Here is an 18,428-nt window from a genome sequence, read left to right on the forward strand (position 1 = left end):
TTGGATAGCTTGGCTCATATAAATTTAGTACACTATTATTATCATGTCATATTATTATCAATTAAAGCCACGGTCATTCAGTTATAAGATGAAATGTACCGATGCTAATAATTTAGCAATAAACACGTTTATATCCTGTGGTCGTTTTAAATTGTTGTTGACTGCTAACGCCATCTAGCGATCATCGCCTGAAACAGCTTGTCGAACTTAATGACCCTGTCCATTCTTCATTCTTAGCTCTGGCCACACATGTTTACACGGTGTGTATTTCAAACGTTTTACTTCTTAATTCTTGTAATGGTTATCAACTGCAATAGTACTCTCATGCACCATGTTGTAATAACGTACTCATAACGATTTTTCCTCTCAGACGATACAAATACTGATTAAACTGTGTCACTTACTAAGTTTTAACAGCATAAAGCCTTAGGTGACACGATTACTTCCATATACATATTCATGCTAGTGGATAGTTTTAGCTTACGTAAATATTTAGTCTCATCTTCATTACCACTTCCTTATCTTAATGTACATTTTTCAAATTTATGACCTTTTTCCAACTTGATTGATGATGATCAATCTGTAAGGAATTTTTCATTAAAAAAAGACATTTTAGCGATTTGTTGAGCCGTTATGTGAATTACAACAATGAAGAATGTTTTTATGGTATGTGAACTGTAATTACTTCCGCCTATAAACTTGGGAAATTCGCTGTAATTTTAAGTGCAGTTTCAATTCTGGACTTGTAATTTTGATTCCTTTAAAGTATTGTACGTTGCTGTATTCCGATGTGTAATTTTATATCTTAGATCTGAAGATGGCTTACGTGTATCTGAAACTAATAATTAAAATAATGAGTCATTTGCGTTCGTGACTTCGAGGACTTTCAATCTTTAATATAAAACTACGTCTATGTCTCCATCGCTGACATTTTCATCAAACATGAAGTTCTCCGTGAGCCGTTACTTGGATTTAGTAGTTGTGATTCAGTTTTCCATGGCTGAGAGTCCACCTGAACTAATTATCTCAGTGACTTTCTTGTGTTGTGTAATTTCTCTCCGAAAGAGGACTGAAGTTTTATGTCCATTTCAGTATACTGTACTTGCTTTTCATTCTTTACTAGGTCTTTAGTTTCTCAGTGTCAAATCCGGAATGGGCCATATGAATATCGTGTACTTCTTAAACATACTGCTTCCATTCCTATTTCTTATCTGGTAACCTACACAACTTCTCATAGTTCTTTTTATGGAGTATGCTCATATGCTCATATTTGTTAGATATTTGTAGTTAGGTATTTAACTGTTCTATACAATTATTCTAATTTATTTGCTTACCTTAATTATTCATTTCGTTAAGAGAGACGGAAATTTGTCATAGGAGACTGGAATTCGACATCAGGAAAAGGATGACAAGAAAAAATATCATGGGAAGATGAAGAATGAAGGATGAGAGAATGTAAAGGGAAACCATCTAGAGGAATTACGAACAGATCATAATTTAACCATTGCTGATACTTGGTTTAAGAACCGTCAAACAATGCTGTATACATAAAAGAGATATGCAAACACAGTAAGGTTTCTTATAGACCACGGAATGATAAAACAGAGTTTTAGAAATCAGGTTTTAAGTTGCAAAATCATTTCTAATCGTAGGTATGGACTCTGACCATAGTCGATTCGTAATGAACTGCAAACTGGGGAAGGCTTGAAAAAAGGTAGGAAACCATAGAGATGGGACGTGGCCAAATTGAAAGGATCATAAGTTTCTGAGAGTCTTCAAAGTGAGTATTAGATAACTGTCGGCTAACACAAGCTGAAGGAATAAAATGGCAGACGAATGGCTAGCCTAATGAGTCAAAACACAGAAGGCAGTAGAGGGACATACCAGCCCAAAGACAATGTAGGAATCTTTGGATACCTTGCAAGGTAGTGAACTGCATTGTGAAAGAAGCTAAGTACAAAATGCAAGAAATAAAAAAGGCCAAAGGGAATACACACGCCTAAAACTGAAATTGGCAGGAAGTATAAAGTCTTAAAGCTGGAACGGCTAGAGGAGGAATACATGTCTGTAGAAACATGGATGACTGCGTGAAAAATGGATGCCCTCTATTGCAAAAGTAAATAATCCTCTGCAGAAAAGAGAAGTAGCTATTTGTGTATTAAGAGCTGAAAACTCAAAATACACTACTGGCCATTAAAATTGCTACACCAGGAAGATGACATGCTACAGGCGCGAAATTCAACCGACAGGAAGAAGATGCTGTAATATCCAAATGATTAGTTTTTCGAGCATTCACACTAGGTTGGCGCCGGTGGCGACACCTACAACGTGCTGACATTAGGAAAGTTTCCAACCGATTTCTCATACACAAACAGCAGTTGACCGGCGTTGCCTGGTGAAACGTTGTTGTGATGCCTCGTGTAAGGAGGAGAAATCAACACCATCACGTTTCCGACTTTGATAAAGGTCGGATTGTAGCCTATCGCGATTGCAGTTTATCGTATTGCGACAATGCTGCTCGCGTTGGTCGAGATCCAATGACTGTTAACAGAATATGGAATATTTGATAAAGGTCGGAATGTAGCCTATCGCGATTGCAGTTTATCGTATTGCGACAATGCTGCTCGCGTTGGTCGAGATCCAATGACTGTTAACAGAATATGGAATCGTTGGGTTCAGGAGGATAATACGGAACGCCGTGTTGGATCCCAACGGCCTCGTATCACTAGCAGTCGAGATGACAGGCATCTTATCCGCATGGCTGTAACGGATCGTGCAGCCACGTCTCGATCCCTGAGCCAACAGATGGGGACGTTTGCAAGACCACAACCATATGCACGAACAGTTCGATGACGTTCGCCTGCGATGGTGTACTGAACGACGAACCTGTGTGCACGAATGGCAAAACATCATTTTTTCGGATGAACCCAGGTTCTGTTTACAGCATCATGATGGTCGCATCTGTGTTTGGCGACATCGCGGTGAACGCACATTAGGAGCGTGTATTCGCCATACTGGCGTATCACCCGGCGTGATGGTATGGAGTGTCTTTGGTTACACATCTCGGTCATCTCTTTTTCGCATTGGCGGCACTTTGAACAGTGGGCGTTACATTTCAGGAGTGTTGCGACCCGTGGCTCTACCCTTCATTCGATCCCTGCGAAACCCTACATTTCAGGTGGATAATGCACGACCGCATGTTGCAGGTCCTGTATGGGCCTTTCTGGATACAGAAAATGTTGGACTGCTGCCCTGGCCAGCACATTCTCCATATCTCTCACCAATTGAAACCGTCTGGTCAATGGTGGCCGAGCTATTGGCTCGTCACATTACGCCAGTTACTACTCTTGATGAACTGTGGTATAGTCTTGAACCTGCATGGGCAGCTGTAACTGTACACACCATCCAAGCTCTGTTTGACTCATTACCCAGGCGTATCAAGACCGTTATTACGGCCAGAGGTGGTTGTTCTGGATACTGATTTCTCAGGATCTATGCAACTAAATTGCGTAAAAATGCAATCACATATCAGTTCTAGTATAATATATTAGTCTAATGAATACCCATTTATGATCTGCATTTCTTCTTTCAAAAATGGCTCTGAGCACTATGGGACTCAACTGCTGTGGTCATAAGTCCCCTAGAACTTAGAACTACTTAAACCTAACTAACCTAAGGACAGCACACAACACCCAGCCATCACGAGGCAGAGAAAATCCCTGACCCCGCCGGGAATCGAACCCGGGAACCCGGGCGTGGGAAGCGAGAACGCTACCGCACGACCACGAGATGCGGGCATTTCTTCTTTGTGTAGCAATTTTAATGGCCAGTAGTGTAGTACCGTGCAAGAAGAGGACGGCTGCAACGTGGAATGCATGTATAGGACGACTATACAAGGAATAAGAATTCGTGGATGATATTATAGAAAATCTGACAGAGCAAGAAGCAGTGAGCCTGGAGTAAAAGACATTCCTTCGAATTATTGAAAACTTTCGTAAAGCTGGTCACGAGAAAACTGTTTTGTTCAGAACGCAAGCTATATAGGTCACAAGCAATTTCCAAATCTGCAAGAATAATACAAAATTTTCTGTTCAAATTGCACACAAAAGTTTACATGTGTGATACTACTGCCCCATGATTTTAATAACGCAATGTTGTAAAATAGTTACTGAAGGAGTTTGCTTTTTGGTTGTGGAGGAATATAAGAAAACGAGCGTCCATCTGACCCTACGACGTGTCTTAGAAAACAGGTTAAGGAAAAAAGCTAATCTATATTTGCTGCGTGCGTAATTTTAGTGAAATCTTTTGAAAATGTTAACTAAAACACAATTCTTGACATTTTGAAAGTAACAGGGAGCGAAAGTTTATGTATGACTTGCACAGAAGTCACTGTTGAAGGAAATGACAGGAAATGAGTATGTGGCTAGTCTTCGTCATCCCCGGCTGTGGGCACTCACCATCGTTGCCAGACGTCTCCGCGCAGGACGCCGTGTTGTTCTGGTTGTTGTCGCACTGGCCTCTGTTGCTGTTGGACATTCGGAAGATCCATCGCTTCACTCGCTCCAGCTTCCGTCCTGGAAAACACCCACACACGGCATTCAGTCACGAATACGTCGTGGGCTGCTGACGTCACGGTCATATTCGACAATGCAGGACGTACTCTCATATGGAGTAATTACGAACAAGTAATGCACCCCAGAGGATTGTCGAACATGATCGTTTGGGTGGTCCAAGTGCTATTGTTTGGGGAGGCATATTGCGTGGGCGTACTGACATCCAAACAGTTGAATACGGTCAGTCTCCAGTCAATGTTACCAATGTTATTGTGACACTATGTTCATCCCCTGTATGCATCTTTTCTTGAACCCCTTCCCGACATCAATTTTATGGATGAGAATGTGCGACCGCATCGAACAGAACAGGTGGAAGAGCTCATGGAATGAGAAGATACTCAGCGAATAAACATGCCTGCTTGTTCCCAGTCTCAGATCTCAATGAGCACCAGCCAATGATCTTCTTCAGTGCGGATGCACTCACATTGCCCGAACTCTTACGGGAATAGGTCGACTGACTGCCGCGTGTAATGAGTATAGTGGGCAGGGGTATTACAAATGTAGTGTGTGGACACTAAGTTGGAAATGTGGGTCTCACGAGGAGCGTGCCAGAGGTAAGTCCCTGCAGTCGCATTATTCTCTGTGTCCTCGATGGCTATGGTTTAAGGCATGTATGGGAATACATGGGAATAATGGAGCTACTCAGTACAGGTATGGGGGAGGCACTGTGGTCAGGCCTTGGGTCTTCGATCGTTGCCCTCTTTGCCTCCGCTTACCTGGTGCTGACAGACTTAAAAAAAATACAAAAAGAATTGTGAGTGGGTGACCGGTATGGGGGCGGCATCGTGGCCAGCCCTCAGAATTGTTGACCCTTCCCTCTTTGCCGCCAACTGCCTGGCACGCACTCCCATGCCATTGGAAGTGGCAATCTGTTATTTATTTTACGTTACTTATTATTTCTGTTTTGTTCTACGGTTTAGGGCATATATGGAACTACATGATAATAATGGAGCCACACAGTTGCAGGTATGGGAGAGGCATTGTGGACAGGCCTCGGATCTTCGACCCCTGCCCTCTTTACCTCCTCTTGCCTGGTACTGAAAGTCTTCACAAAGCCAAAAAAAGAAAAAAATACAAAAAAACAAAAACTTAAAAAACGGCTCTGTGGGATAGATCGTTTGCTACAGAAAAATAGCGAAGAAAAAAAAGGCTCAGATGGACAGAGCGTCTGCCATGTCAGTAGGAGATCCCAGGTTTGAGTCCCGGTTAGGGCACAAATTTTCACCTGTCTCCGTTGATATTTATCAACGCCTGTACGCAGCTAAGGGTCTGTATTTCATTGTAATTACACGTTATAAAATTTGTCGATCACAGAGCAAGAATTTATTCTCACAAGACTGAGTCTGGGCGCATAACGTGCAGAGTGAACGGTATAAGGCAATCTTCTGTTAATAGATTAACCACTGACGTCAAAGACAATGTGTATTGGTTTAAGAAGTGCAAACAATCTATCAACATGCTGTTTCCACTTTTAAATGACATAAACGTGTTTTATCTGCACAAGATGACAAACGTTTACATACTTCCTGAGAAAGAAGGCAAGATTACTGCATGAAAAATGATGACAGGTGATTTTATTGAAAAATATTCAGATAAATGTAAAAATGAATATAATATAAACACATAAAATGCGTATGAAAAAAATTAAATTGTAGCTGAAGTGAATTCACATATTCCTTACTCATTGTTATCATGTACACATTTCGAATTTACTGATACATCGTACATGCTCTGGTATAAAAGACAATGTATGTGATAGAACTGACTGTAAAAGCATTGTATGTAAAATATATTATATGAAAAAGAAAAGTTGTAGTAAATTTTACGAGTATTTCCAGGTTGAGATTTTAGCCCACTGTAATATTCTGTTTGTGCTTCACACAACGTAACATTGGTGACTTGAAATGCGTCCTCTCTCTCTCTCTCTCTCTCTCTCTCTCTCTGTGTGTGTGTGTGTGTGTGTGTGTGTGTGCAACAGCAAGTGGCAACATTCAACATTGACGTCTGTGAGATGTGTGTGTTATTAACGACTAAGATCCAGTATGACGTTCTTTTTTAACTTAGCAGTAATAATTCAGATCGATAATTTTCCCAAAAATAACGAAAAATTAATGTGTGTGTGTGTGTGTGTGTGTGTGTGTTTTAGTGATAATAAACCTCAAGTATTCACACTTTTTTTTGGACATGGTGCAAAAAGTTGAGCCTACAGTGCAGTGGTTTTCAGTTACAGGGGCTATGATTTTAAAATTGTGTGGTTGCACGTGAGGGACGACATTTAATGATAAGGCACAGTTGGGAAGATATGAAATATACGGTAATATATGAGAGATGAAATTCGATGCTGAGGCGGAGTTGGAAAGAGAGGCAAAAATGTTTCGTGACCAGATGTTTAAATGATGAGGAAGTACATTATTTACGTACGGAGGTACATGCAACGTATCTGTGTCATTGCCCCCACCCATTATTATGCAGAGGAATGGGGGTCAACCTGTAAACTGAACAACATTGTCCACTGACCATCACTGCCCACTTACTGTCATTGTGGGACAATTTGTTACAATTTCAAGTAACATGACGCTGTAAAAGGCCATTCGTTTTGTGCTTATATGTGACTGATCATTAACTGGAGTATAGTTTGCTAGAGATCTGGGGAAACTGGTTACACCATAGGGATAATGTGCTACTGTTTTGAGGACAGTATGTTACAATTGGTGAGGACAATTGATACAGTTGTGGAAGTAAGTTCACACAGTTTTGGGGCAAACAGATATAATTTTGGGGTAAGTTGAAACGGTTTATGAGGCCAACTGACTCAGTTTTGAGAGGGCAAGTTGACACAATTTTAAGAACAAGTTGATATAGTTTGGGGGAAGTTGTTACAGTTTCTAGGGAAAGTATTAGTTTTGAGAGAAATTGTTACACTTAAAGTGAAATTTGTTACAGAATTTGGTCTGGTTTGTGCGAAGTCAGGCAAGTCACAATTCGATAGTTAGCATTCATTAATCATGTGCACCTCTCTCTCTCTCCGTGTGTGTGTGTGTGTGTGTGTGTGTGTGTGTGTGTGTGTGTGTTTGTGTGAGTGCATGTGTGCACAATTCAGTATCTAATTTATGTAAATATCTTTGGCTTCCAAGAGAAGGCTTCGGAAATACTACAACTTGTCTGATTAAATACACAGGTATGTTTGTGTACATAGTTTTACAAAAATATTTTTGACTTTCAAGTAATGTTTACGAAAATAACGCAACTTGACACAGTTTTTTACGCTTTCCTTCAATATTACACATATTAAATTAAGAGGTATATATGTGTATGCACTTTACACTAATATCTGTGACTTTTCACTAAATATTATGAAAATAATAGAACTTCAGCGTCTTCGCGCTTCATTTCAGTCTTACGCTTATTGAATGTAGAAGCACGTATGTGTACCCAATTTTATGCAATTATCTTTGAATTTCATGCTTATAATGCATATCTTTGGGCCTGTCACCTATTCAAGTGATGGTTACGAATTTCTTTACTGCACATCTGAAATTTGGAAATAGTGGTCGTCTTATACTGTAGGTATCGTTTAAGAAGAGACTGTTCCAAAAGTCCACTGCTAAATGGGTGAAATAGGATACGAAAAGCTTTTTTAAAATATGTCCCTATTACAGCTGTTTAGAAGGTACAGCTATTGGTAGTTTGTTTCTAAGTCACAAAAAACGCACATGTTTCAGCATTTTTGGAAATTCACGCAGTAAAGGGGTAAAATAGTAGGTGAAAGTCTTTTTACGAATAATTCAAAATTAAAGAACTACTAAAGCATTCTTAAAGCTACATCTGTGAATTTAGTATTTGCCTTCTCGTTTGGAAATAAAAAATACATGTTCCAGTGTTTTAGGAAATTCAGCCGCCTAACTGGTAGAAAGAGCGGATGTAAAGTGTTTTGAAATTATTTCATTATGAAAATTTGCATTTGGCTTCTTGGTTGGATATAAATATACTTGTGTTATTATTGACTGAATTCTATCCCTATAGGGATGAAAAAGGAGACAAAATTCTTTGTGGAAATATTTCATTATGCAAGCATTTTTGAATCTATGAAAATTGGCATTTGGCTTCTTGGCTAGAAATAAAAAAATACACATTGGAAATTCAAACCCTCAGGAGGTGAAACATGGGGCTGAAAACTTTTAACAAAATATTTCGTTATATTAAAAAAATTTTAAAGCTAAATCTATGAAAACTGATATTTCACTTCTTGGTTACTTTCAGAAAAATATGTGTTTGGGGTTGAACAATGTGAAACGCCAAGAGGAGAAGGAACCAAAGGGAATGTACGTATAGAACTCTATGCATGGGATATGAACTTGAAGACGATATTATGAATCTGAGAGAAGTATGTGTTAACATGTCGTTTCGTATGATAATTTAGACAAAGCACAAAAAGACCTTAAGACGAAACAACCCAGCAGTTGTAAAAGACAGTCCACCGTAATTACTGACATGTCTCGGAGAAGTAGCCATGAGAGAACTTTTCAGTGTAGGATGCAAGGCATATGAGATAGGTGAAAGTACCAAATATCTCAAGCAAAATGTAGTATTTACGATTCAAGTGAAGGTAGGAGTGATCCCGGCGGAGGTTCGAGTCCTCCCTCGGGCATGGGTGTGTGTGTTTGTCCTTAGGATAATTTAGGTTAAGTAGTGTGTAAGCTTAGGGACTGATGACTTTAGCAGTTAAGTCCCATAAGATTTCACACACATTTGAACATTTTTTTGAAGGCAGGAGCAAACAGGTTTAAGGATCACCGAAGCATACGGCTAATACACTGAAGAGCCAAAGAAACTGGCATACCTGCCTAATATTGTGTAGGGCCCCCGCTAGGTCGCAAAAGTGCCGCAACACGACTTGGCATGGACTCGACTAATGTCTGAAGTAGTGCTGGAGGGAACTGACACCATGAATGTTTCAGGGCTGTCCATAAATCTGGAAGATTAAGAGGGGGTGGAGATCTCTTCTGAACAGCACATTGCAAGGCATTCCAGATAGGCTCCATAATGTTCATGTCCAGGGCGTTTGGTGGCCAGCGGAAGTGTTTATTCTGGACGTGTGGGGTGTCGCATTGTCCATCTGGAATTGACCAAGTCGGTCGGAACGTGCAATGGACATGAATGGATGCAGGTGATCAGACAGGATGCTTAGTACGCGTCACCTGTCAGAGTCTTATCTAGACGTATCAGGGGTCCCATATCACTCCAACAGCACATGTACCACACCATTGCAGAGCCTCACCGGCTTCAACAGACCCCTGCTGACATGCAGAGTCCATGGATTCATGAGGTTGTCTCCACAGCCGTACACGTCCATCCACTCGATACAATTTGAAACGAGACTCGTCCGACCAGGCAAAATATTTCCAGTCATCAACAGTCCAATCTCGGTGTTGACGGGCCCAGGCGAGGCGTAAAGCTCTGCGTCGTGCAGTCATGGAGAGTGCACGAGTGGGCCGGTTTCGGTGATGTTTTGTTGAACGGTTCGCATGCTGACACTTGTTGACGGCCCAGCATTTTGCGGAAGGGTTGCACCTCTGTCACGTTGAACGATTCTCTTCAGTTGCCGTTGGTCCTGTCCTTCCAGGATCTTTCTCCGGCAGCAGCGGTCGGAGATTTCATGTTTTACCCGATTCCTGATATTCACGGTACACTTGTAAAATGATTGTACGGGAAAATCCCCACGTCATCGCTACCTCAGAGATGATGTGTCCCATCGATCGTGCTCCGACTATAATACCACGTCCAAACTCACTTAAATCTTGATAACATGCCATTGCAGCGGCAGTAATCGATCTAACAACTGCACCAGACCCCTGTTGTCTCATATAGGTGTTGTCGACAGCTGCGCCGTATTATGCCTTTTTACATATCTCTATATTTGAATAAGCATGCCTGTTCCAGTTTCTTTGGGCTTTGGTGTATGATACGGCTATATAATATTTAAATGGATTACACTATACGACCAAAAGTATCTGGAAACCAACAAAAACATACGTTTTTCATATTAGGTGCATTGTGCTGCTGTCTACTGCCAGGTACTCCATATTAGCCACCACAGTAATCATTAGACACGGTAAGAGAGCAGAATGGGACGCTACGCGGAACTCACGGACTTACAACGCCGTCAGGTTATTGGGTGTTACATGTGTCCTAAGCCTGTACGCGAGATTTCCGCACTCTTTGTCCACTATTTTCGAAGTAATAGTGAAGTGCAAACGTGAAGGGCCACGTAAAGCGCAAAGCGTACAGGCCGACCTCGTCTGTTGACTGACATCGCCGACAGTTGAAGAGGGTTGCAATGTGTAATAGGCAGACATCTATACAGGCCATCACACAGGAATTCCAAACTGCATCAGGATCCACTGTAAGTACTATGACAGTTAGGCGGGAGGTGAGAAAACTTGGTCGAGCGGCTGCTCATAAGCCACACATCACGCAGGTAAACGCCAAATGACGCCTCGCTTGGTGTAAGGAGCGTAAACAATGGACGATTGAACAGTTGAAAAACGTTGTGTGGAGTGACGAATTACGGTACACAATGTGGCGATCAGATGGCAGGGTGTGGGTATGGTGAATGTCCGGTGAACGTCACCTGCCAGCGTGAGTAGCGCCAACAGTAAAATTAAGAGAAGGTGGTGTTGTGGTGTGGTCGTGTTTTTCATGGATGGAGCTTGCATCCCTTGTTTTGTGTGGCACTATCACAGCACAGGCCTACATTGATGTTTTAAGTACTTTCTTTCTTCCCACTGTTGCAGAGCAATTCGGGGATGGTGACTGCATCTTCAAAACGATTGAGCACCTGTTTATAATACGCGACCTGTGGCGGAGTGTTACACAGCATCCCTGTAATGGACTGACCTGCACAGGGTCCTGACCTGAATCCTATAGAACACCTCTGAGATGTTTTCGAACGCCGACTTCGTGCCAGGCCTCACCGAGCTCTCCTCAGTGCAGCACTTTCTTGAAGAATGGGCTGGCATTACCCAAGAAACCTTCCAGCACCTGATCGAACGTAAGCATGCGAGAGTGGAAGCTGTCATCGAGACTAAGGAAGGGCCAACACCGTATTGAATCCCAGCATTACCGATGGAGGGCGCCACGAACTTGTAAGTTATTTTCAGCCAGGTGTCCGGATACTTTTGATCCCATAGTGTATTTACAGGATAATGGAATAAACTTGTACACATCTACCTCAGGGAATTCAGTTTGGGTTGTGGAGCAATGGAGGAACACACATGGCAATACTGATCTTGCAAGGTCCCTTAAAAGGTCGATTGATAACATGCTAAACCATATATGTAACATTTGTATATTTAGAGAAATATTTAACAACATTAACTGAAATATATCTGTTTAAAATCTGTAGCAGGTACAAAATGCAAAGGAGAGGAAGTTCACCTACACCTTGTACTTTAATCAGACTATCGAAGGACATGACAGGGAATGAGCCGAGGTTCTAGCTCATTCTCAGTGTTATTCAAACCGTACACTGAGCAAGCAATAAGGAAAGCTATTGAGAAACTATGAAAAGCATTTGAAGTTAGGAGGGAAGAAACAAAAACTTTTGGGTTTGCCAGTGGTGTTGTAATTCTGTCAGGGAATTCATAGAAGCTGCAATATAAGTTGAACATGATTGAAAATGTCTTGAAAATAACTGATGCGATGAATACCAGCGGAAGAAAACAGTAGTGAAGAGGTGTAGGAAAAGTAAATGAAGTGATGCTGAGGAAAACACATTACGAGATCAGACCGCTTTTATCTGGAGTATGCAGATGTAAACGAGAGTAATGTTGATGATAATGAGATTTTTAAAAACCGGATGCTTTTGAAATGTACTGCTACGGAATGGCCGTGGAGATTACACGGGTAGATCGGATGCATAATGAAGTAGTACTGAACCGAAAGCGGGAAAATAAAATTTCTATTTCAACTTGAATAAAGGAAGTGATCAGTTGGTATGTCACACATCTGTAGCTCAAGAAATCCTTAATTTGATTAAGAATGGAGGGACAGAGGATAAAAATTGTAGAATGAGACCAAACCTTGATCACAATAACAAAGTTCAGGTAGATGTACGCAACACTAGTTGCGCAGAAATGAAGAGACTTGCTTAGGATAGTTTAGTGTGGAGAGAAGCACCTAAGCAGACTTCTGACTGGAGACCACAATCAACGTGGAACCTTATGCTCCCCTCAGGAGCTCTACATGGCTACAGTCTTAGATAATGGTTGTCTCACGCTGTATTGGAATCCAGATATAAAAGCGCTATTGGTTTAATTTACTCTTGTTTTCTTTTCCCCACGTCTTTGCTCGCAAAGTAAATTCGTTTTTAAATTTTCCCTGCTATGCCATTCCAGTGACAAATCATTACAGCCTATGCTCGTCTCTTTCTATTTTATTAACAGATTTCTACTGTTTGTTGAAATAATGCATCTGTTTCCTTTTTTTCTTTCATGTAATCTGCTCCTGTTTGCCTTCTTGTAAACACGAATGATGAAAATATCCACAGAGACTTCATTACTAGCCTTCTTTACTAGTAAATTTGATTCATTACTGTTTCTTTGGTAAGGTTCCTATCCATTTCTTTCTTGTATATTAAACGAACACTTATTGCGTTTATACGTTCATCTTTGTGTATTACTTTCTTTACTCCATGCTCAGTTTCTCGTCCCATGATAATTATTAACGATGCACCTCTTCAATTCTCGTATTCTATTTTCCAAATTATCCTTTATATTCTTTACATTCTACATGCCTAAACTCAATCCAGATAATTTCCTTTTTTGTCCTGCACGTCTAAAAAAGTACCTATGTGTATTTCCTAGTGTCGATATATTAGCGGAGTATTCCTCTTCTCAGCAAAGACCATCGTTGCTTGATTTTATCCGAGTAACTCAACAGCCTTTATGAGTAGCTCCCCTTTTCCAGGGCATGAGGGTAACTAAATTTTCTTCCATCCATTCACCTGTTTGCACTTGGATGGAAGCCCTTATTTCATCATGGGAGATACTTGATACCTTCATCGTTGGTTGTTTGTGTAACATTTGAGCAGATGTTGCTCTCTACCGGTGGTTTAGAACAACCACGCATACACATGATCACGCACTCACGCACACACACACACACACACACACACACACACACACACACACACCACACCACACCACACACAATATGGCGTCCTGTAAACTTTTCCTGTCGAGACGTCCATCTCTCAGCTATTTGATCACCTTATAAAATAATTTTAAAGACAATTTTGTTTCGAAATTGTATTAAATTAAAAGTCTTAATTGTTGTTTACTATTTTTATTATATTCTCGTTTTATTTATTCCAAAATCCAATAATTATTTATCAGAAGTTCAGATCTAAATGTTCCAGGAAGCTCACTATCAAGCAAGTAATATTTGTATCTATGAACCATGGGCCGGCCGTTGTGGCCGAGCGGTTCTAGGCGCTTCAGTCTGGAACCGCGTGACCGCTACGGTCGCAGGTTCGAATCCTGCCTCGGGCATGGATGTGTGTGATGTCCTTAGGTTAGTTAGGTTTAAGTAGCTCTAAGTTCTAGGGGACTGGTAACCACAGATGTTAAGTCCCATAGTGCTCAGAGCCATTTTTTGAACCATGGACCTTGCTGTTGGTAGGAAGGCTTGCGATACAGATAGCCGTACTGTAGCTACAACCACAATGGAGGGGTATCTGTTGAGAGGCCACACAACGCCTGCTTCCTCAAGAGGGACTAAAGACGCACTAGAGTTTCCAAATAAAGCAAACTAATTTTTGTGTTCACAGAGAATATGCGAGTTTCCTTTCTTTCGATTATCATTACAATTTGTAACTGTGCTGATAATGAATAGTTCATTTGAGAATCTAAATAGTTTTTCTAGAAATTTTGGGAACTCTTCCGGGATCAACCAAACGAGTGACGACGTAGTTTTGGCGCCTATCTACGACATTTACGACGCACTCTTCTCAGCGACATTTTAGCTGCGACGACTTAGCGACGTGTGATGGTGTGGATTTTGGATCTAAGACTATATTCACCTTTTTTACTACCGTTAACTGTAGCAGAACGACGAAGATGAATTTTTAAGTGTCGTGACGAAAGAGAAGAATCTTACGAAACAAAATGTGTTCGAGAATATAAGTTATAGCGGGGAACGTCAAGCTGGAACTCGCAACAACAAGTTGACCGACGTATTAATTTGAGACATTATAACTGAATCCCACGCCTCCACCCCCGCCCCCATGAGCCATGGACATTGCCGATGGTAGGGCGGCTTGCGTGCCTCAGCGATACAGATAGCCGTTCCGTAGGTGCAACCACAACAGAGGGATATCTGTTGAGAGGCTGGACAAAGGTGTGGTTCCTGAAGAGGGACAGCAGCATTTTCAGTAGTTACAGGGACAACAGTCTGGATGACTGACTCATATGGCCTTGTAACAGCAACCAAAACAGCCTTGGAGTGCCGGTACTGCGAACGGCTGAAAGCAAGGTGAAACTCCAGCATAGATAATATGTTAACCGAGAAGCGAAATGGTCTGCAATTGTCCAGTTATCACGACAAGATATTTATGAGACGATGGATGGTCCAAGATTGCAGGAAGCAGATGTTGTCGTGGTTGTATTTGGGGAAAACTTTCTATCTCCACAAGTTTATTTTACAGGTGCTGTTGAGATTAACGTTATGTAAATTGGAGCAGGTGTTCTTCCAAGTCCGTAAGTTCACAACAAGTAATACAAATGATGTTGCGAGAAGATGATAATCATGATGGTCCCAGGATTACGACAATATGTTTCAAATTTATGCAACACTTACCAAGCGACTACTCATAATCCGAGTCGAGTGACCATCGAGACGGCCGATTGTGGGATTCGGCTGTGAGTGTTTTAAGGTTCTGCTACCGACGAGCCTACTGATGCACCAGAGAAGCTGCGTATAGCGGAGAAGTTTTTGTTTGTTCACGGAGAAGCTATGTTCACAAACATGAGGCGACGGTAACTGTTATGATAGAATGTAGTTTATATGAGAACTGGACCAGCGTCAGATGCTCAGTGATCACTGTAAGGACACGGAGAAGCAGTGTACTCGTGTGAAACTGTGTCATCAGAGGTCTGAAAGGGGCGTCACTGTGTATCACAGCTTGCTCGTCTGGCCGAATCGCGCAATATCCAGATTTGTGCTCGATATTGGACTGTATGGGGACGTGAGGGCATCGACACTAGTCGTCTACGGTCCAGTCATCCATGCCTGACCACCAGAAGCGATGATCTCCGTATTGTGCACCCAATCTCTTCACATCTGCGTCTGCAATCCGATAATAAGTAGTACACTAACTGCAATAACCTGCAATGGAGGCTGCCGGTAACACCATAAAAGGCTCTTTTTAGAGCAGTGACGTGACAGAGAAGGATGGATTGCTGATTGTGTTAGCAATGAATCGTGATTCTGCACTAGCAACGATATCTATCTTTGGTAAATACAGTGGAGTTCTGTGGAGAGGCCCCACTCGTCCAGTGTTTTTGGGAGGCACAGCGCGCTTCTCGTTGCATCACAGAGTGAGGTCTGTCGAAGACGACCTCAAGTCACAGATAGTACTGACTGACGAAATGTGACGGCACAATGGTGTGTCGCCGCCATCCTGCGTTCTCATATCTCATGCGACAGAATGTTTTTTTTTTTTTGTTTTTGGTTTTAGGGCGCAAAACTTCTATGGTCATTAGCGCCCAGCGACAGTATGGTGGTGATGTTTTTCAACAGAACAATGCTCGTCTATGCAGGTGACGTGACCCTATGACCTGGCTGTGTGGGCTATTCCCGTGACCAGGAAGCTGCCTGGATCCGCGTCCGATATAACGTCCGTAGGACCAGCTAGGACTTTAACTCCGTTCTAGCGCCAGCATCCAGGGTGTGAAAGACCAGGCCCAGTTTGTCAAATGTTCAAATGTGTGTGAAATCTTATGGTACTTAACTGCTAAGGTCATCAGTCCCTAGGCTTACACACTACTTAAATAATCCTAAGGACAAACACACACACCCATGCCCGACGGAGGACTCGAACCTCCGCCAGGATCGCTACTGCCTTCACTTGAATCCTAAATACTACACTTTGCTTGAGATATTTGGTACTTTCACCTATCTCATATGCCTTGCATCTAGACTGAAAAGTTCTCTCATGGCCACTTCTCCGAGACATGTCAGTAATTACGGTGGAATGTCTTTTACAACTGCTGGGTTGTTTCGTCTTAAGGTCTTTTTGTGCTTTGTCTAAATGATCGTACGGGACGACATGTTAAAACATACTTCTCTCTCTGATTCATAATATTGTCTTCAAGTTCATATCCCTTGCATAGAGTTCTATACGTACATTCAATTTGGATCCGTCTCCTCTTGGCGTTTTACATTGTTCAACACCAAACACATATTTTTCTGAAAGTAACCAAGAAGTGAAATGTCAATTTTCATAGATTTAGCTTTAAATATATTTAATATAACGAAATATTTTGTTAAAAGTTTTCAGCACCATATTTCACCTCCTAAGGGTTTGAATTTCCAATGTATATGTTTTAATTTCTAGCAAAAAAGCCAAATGCCAATTTTCATAGATTTAGATTCAAAAATGCTTGCATAACGAAATATTTCCACAAAGAATTTCGTCTCCTTTTTCATTCCTATAGGGATCGAATTTCCGTCAATAATAACACAAGTATATTTATATCCAACCAAGAAGCCAAATGCAAATTTTCATACAGTTACGTTTGAAAATATGATCGTAATGAAATAATTTCAAAAAACTTTACATCCGCTCTTTCTACCCGTTAAGCGGCTGAATTTCCTAAAACACTGGAACATGTATTTTTTACTTCCAAACGAGAAGGCAAATACTAAATTCACAGACGTAGCTCTAAGAATGCTTTAGTAGTTCTTTAATTTTGAATTATTCGTAAAAAGACCTTCACCTACTATTTTACCCCTTTAATGGGTGAATTTCCAAAGATGCTGAAACATGTGCGTTTTTATTTGTGACTGAGAAACAAAATATCAATAGCTGTACCTTCTAAACTACTGTAATAGGGACATATTTTCAAAAAGCTTTTCGTCTCCTATTTCACCCATTTAGCAGTGGACTTTCGAACAGTCTCTTCTTAAACGATACCTACAATATAAGACCAACAGTATCTCTAAATTTCAGATGTGCAGTAAAGAAATTCGTAACCATCACTTGAATAGGTGACAAACACACACACCCATGCCCGAGGGAGGACTCGAACCTCCGCCGGGATCAGCCGCACAGTCCATGACTGCAGCGCCTCAGACCGCTTGGCTAATCCCGCGCGGCCCCAGTTTGTCTCAAGGGAGTCGGTGGGTGCCTGCAGGCCACAGTGGGTGCACCGTCATACTGATACGTGGGCTCATACTGCCAACTTCTATGTAAATTTTACTTGGCTATGTATCACTGCAGTAACATCACATAGCCTCTCAACCCATGAAGTTGCATTTCGTTTCTTCTTTCTCTTTGCAGTGATTAACGTTTTCTATTAGCCATTGTATTATGACTTACTGTGTGAAAATTTGGTAACGGAGCTGGCTGAGAATATTTCAGAAACCATACACTATAAATGACGTGTGTGGGATGTATACGTGTTTGGGTGTAATGCCTTAACTATCAGGTTACTACTGCCAATAAAGCAAGCGTTGATCCTGCAGTTTTGTAGGCCCCAAGCTACCTGAAACCACTGGTTATATGCCTCTGGAAATGACAGGAGCGTTCATGTC

General features: G+C 41.4%; 1 protein-coding gene across 1 annotated transcript in view; it reads right to left on the reverse strand.

Annotated features, from left to right (window-relative positions):
• LOC126204034 (uncharacterized) overlaps positions 1–18,428 on the reverse strand; it is a 128,931-nt gene that overhangs the window by 85,779 nt on the left and 24,724 nt on the right. Inside the window, exon 3 of the mRNA XM_049938460.1 lies at positions 4,458–4,574. Coding sequence (XP_049794417.1) covers positions 4,458–4,574 — 117 coding nt within the window. The remainder of the gene's footprint in view (positions 1–4,457; positions 4,575–18,428) is intronic.

The sequence above is a fragment of the Schistocerca nitens genome, chromosome 9 (genome assembly GCF_023898315.1).
Source record: "Schistocerca nitens isolate TAMUIC-IGC-003100 chromosome 9, iqSchNite1.1, whole genome shotgun sequence".
NCBI classification, from domain to species: Eukaryota; Metazoa; Arthropoda; class Insecta; order Orthoptera; family Acrididae; genus Schistocerca; species Schistocerca nitens.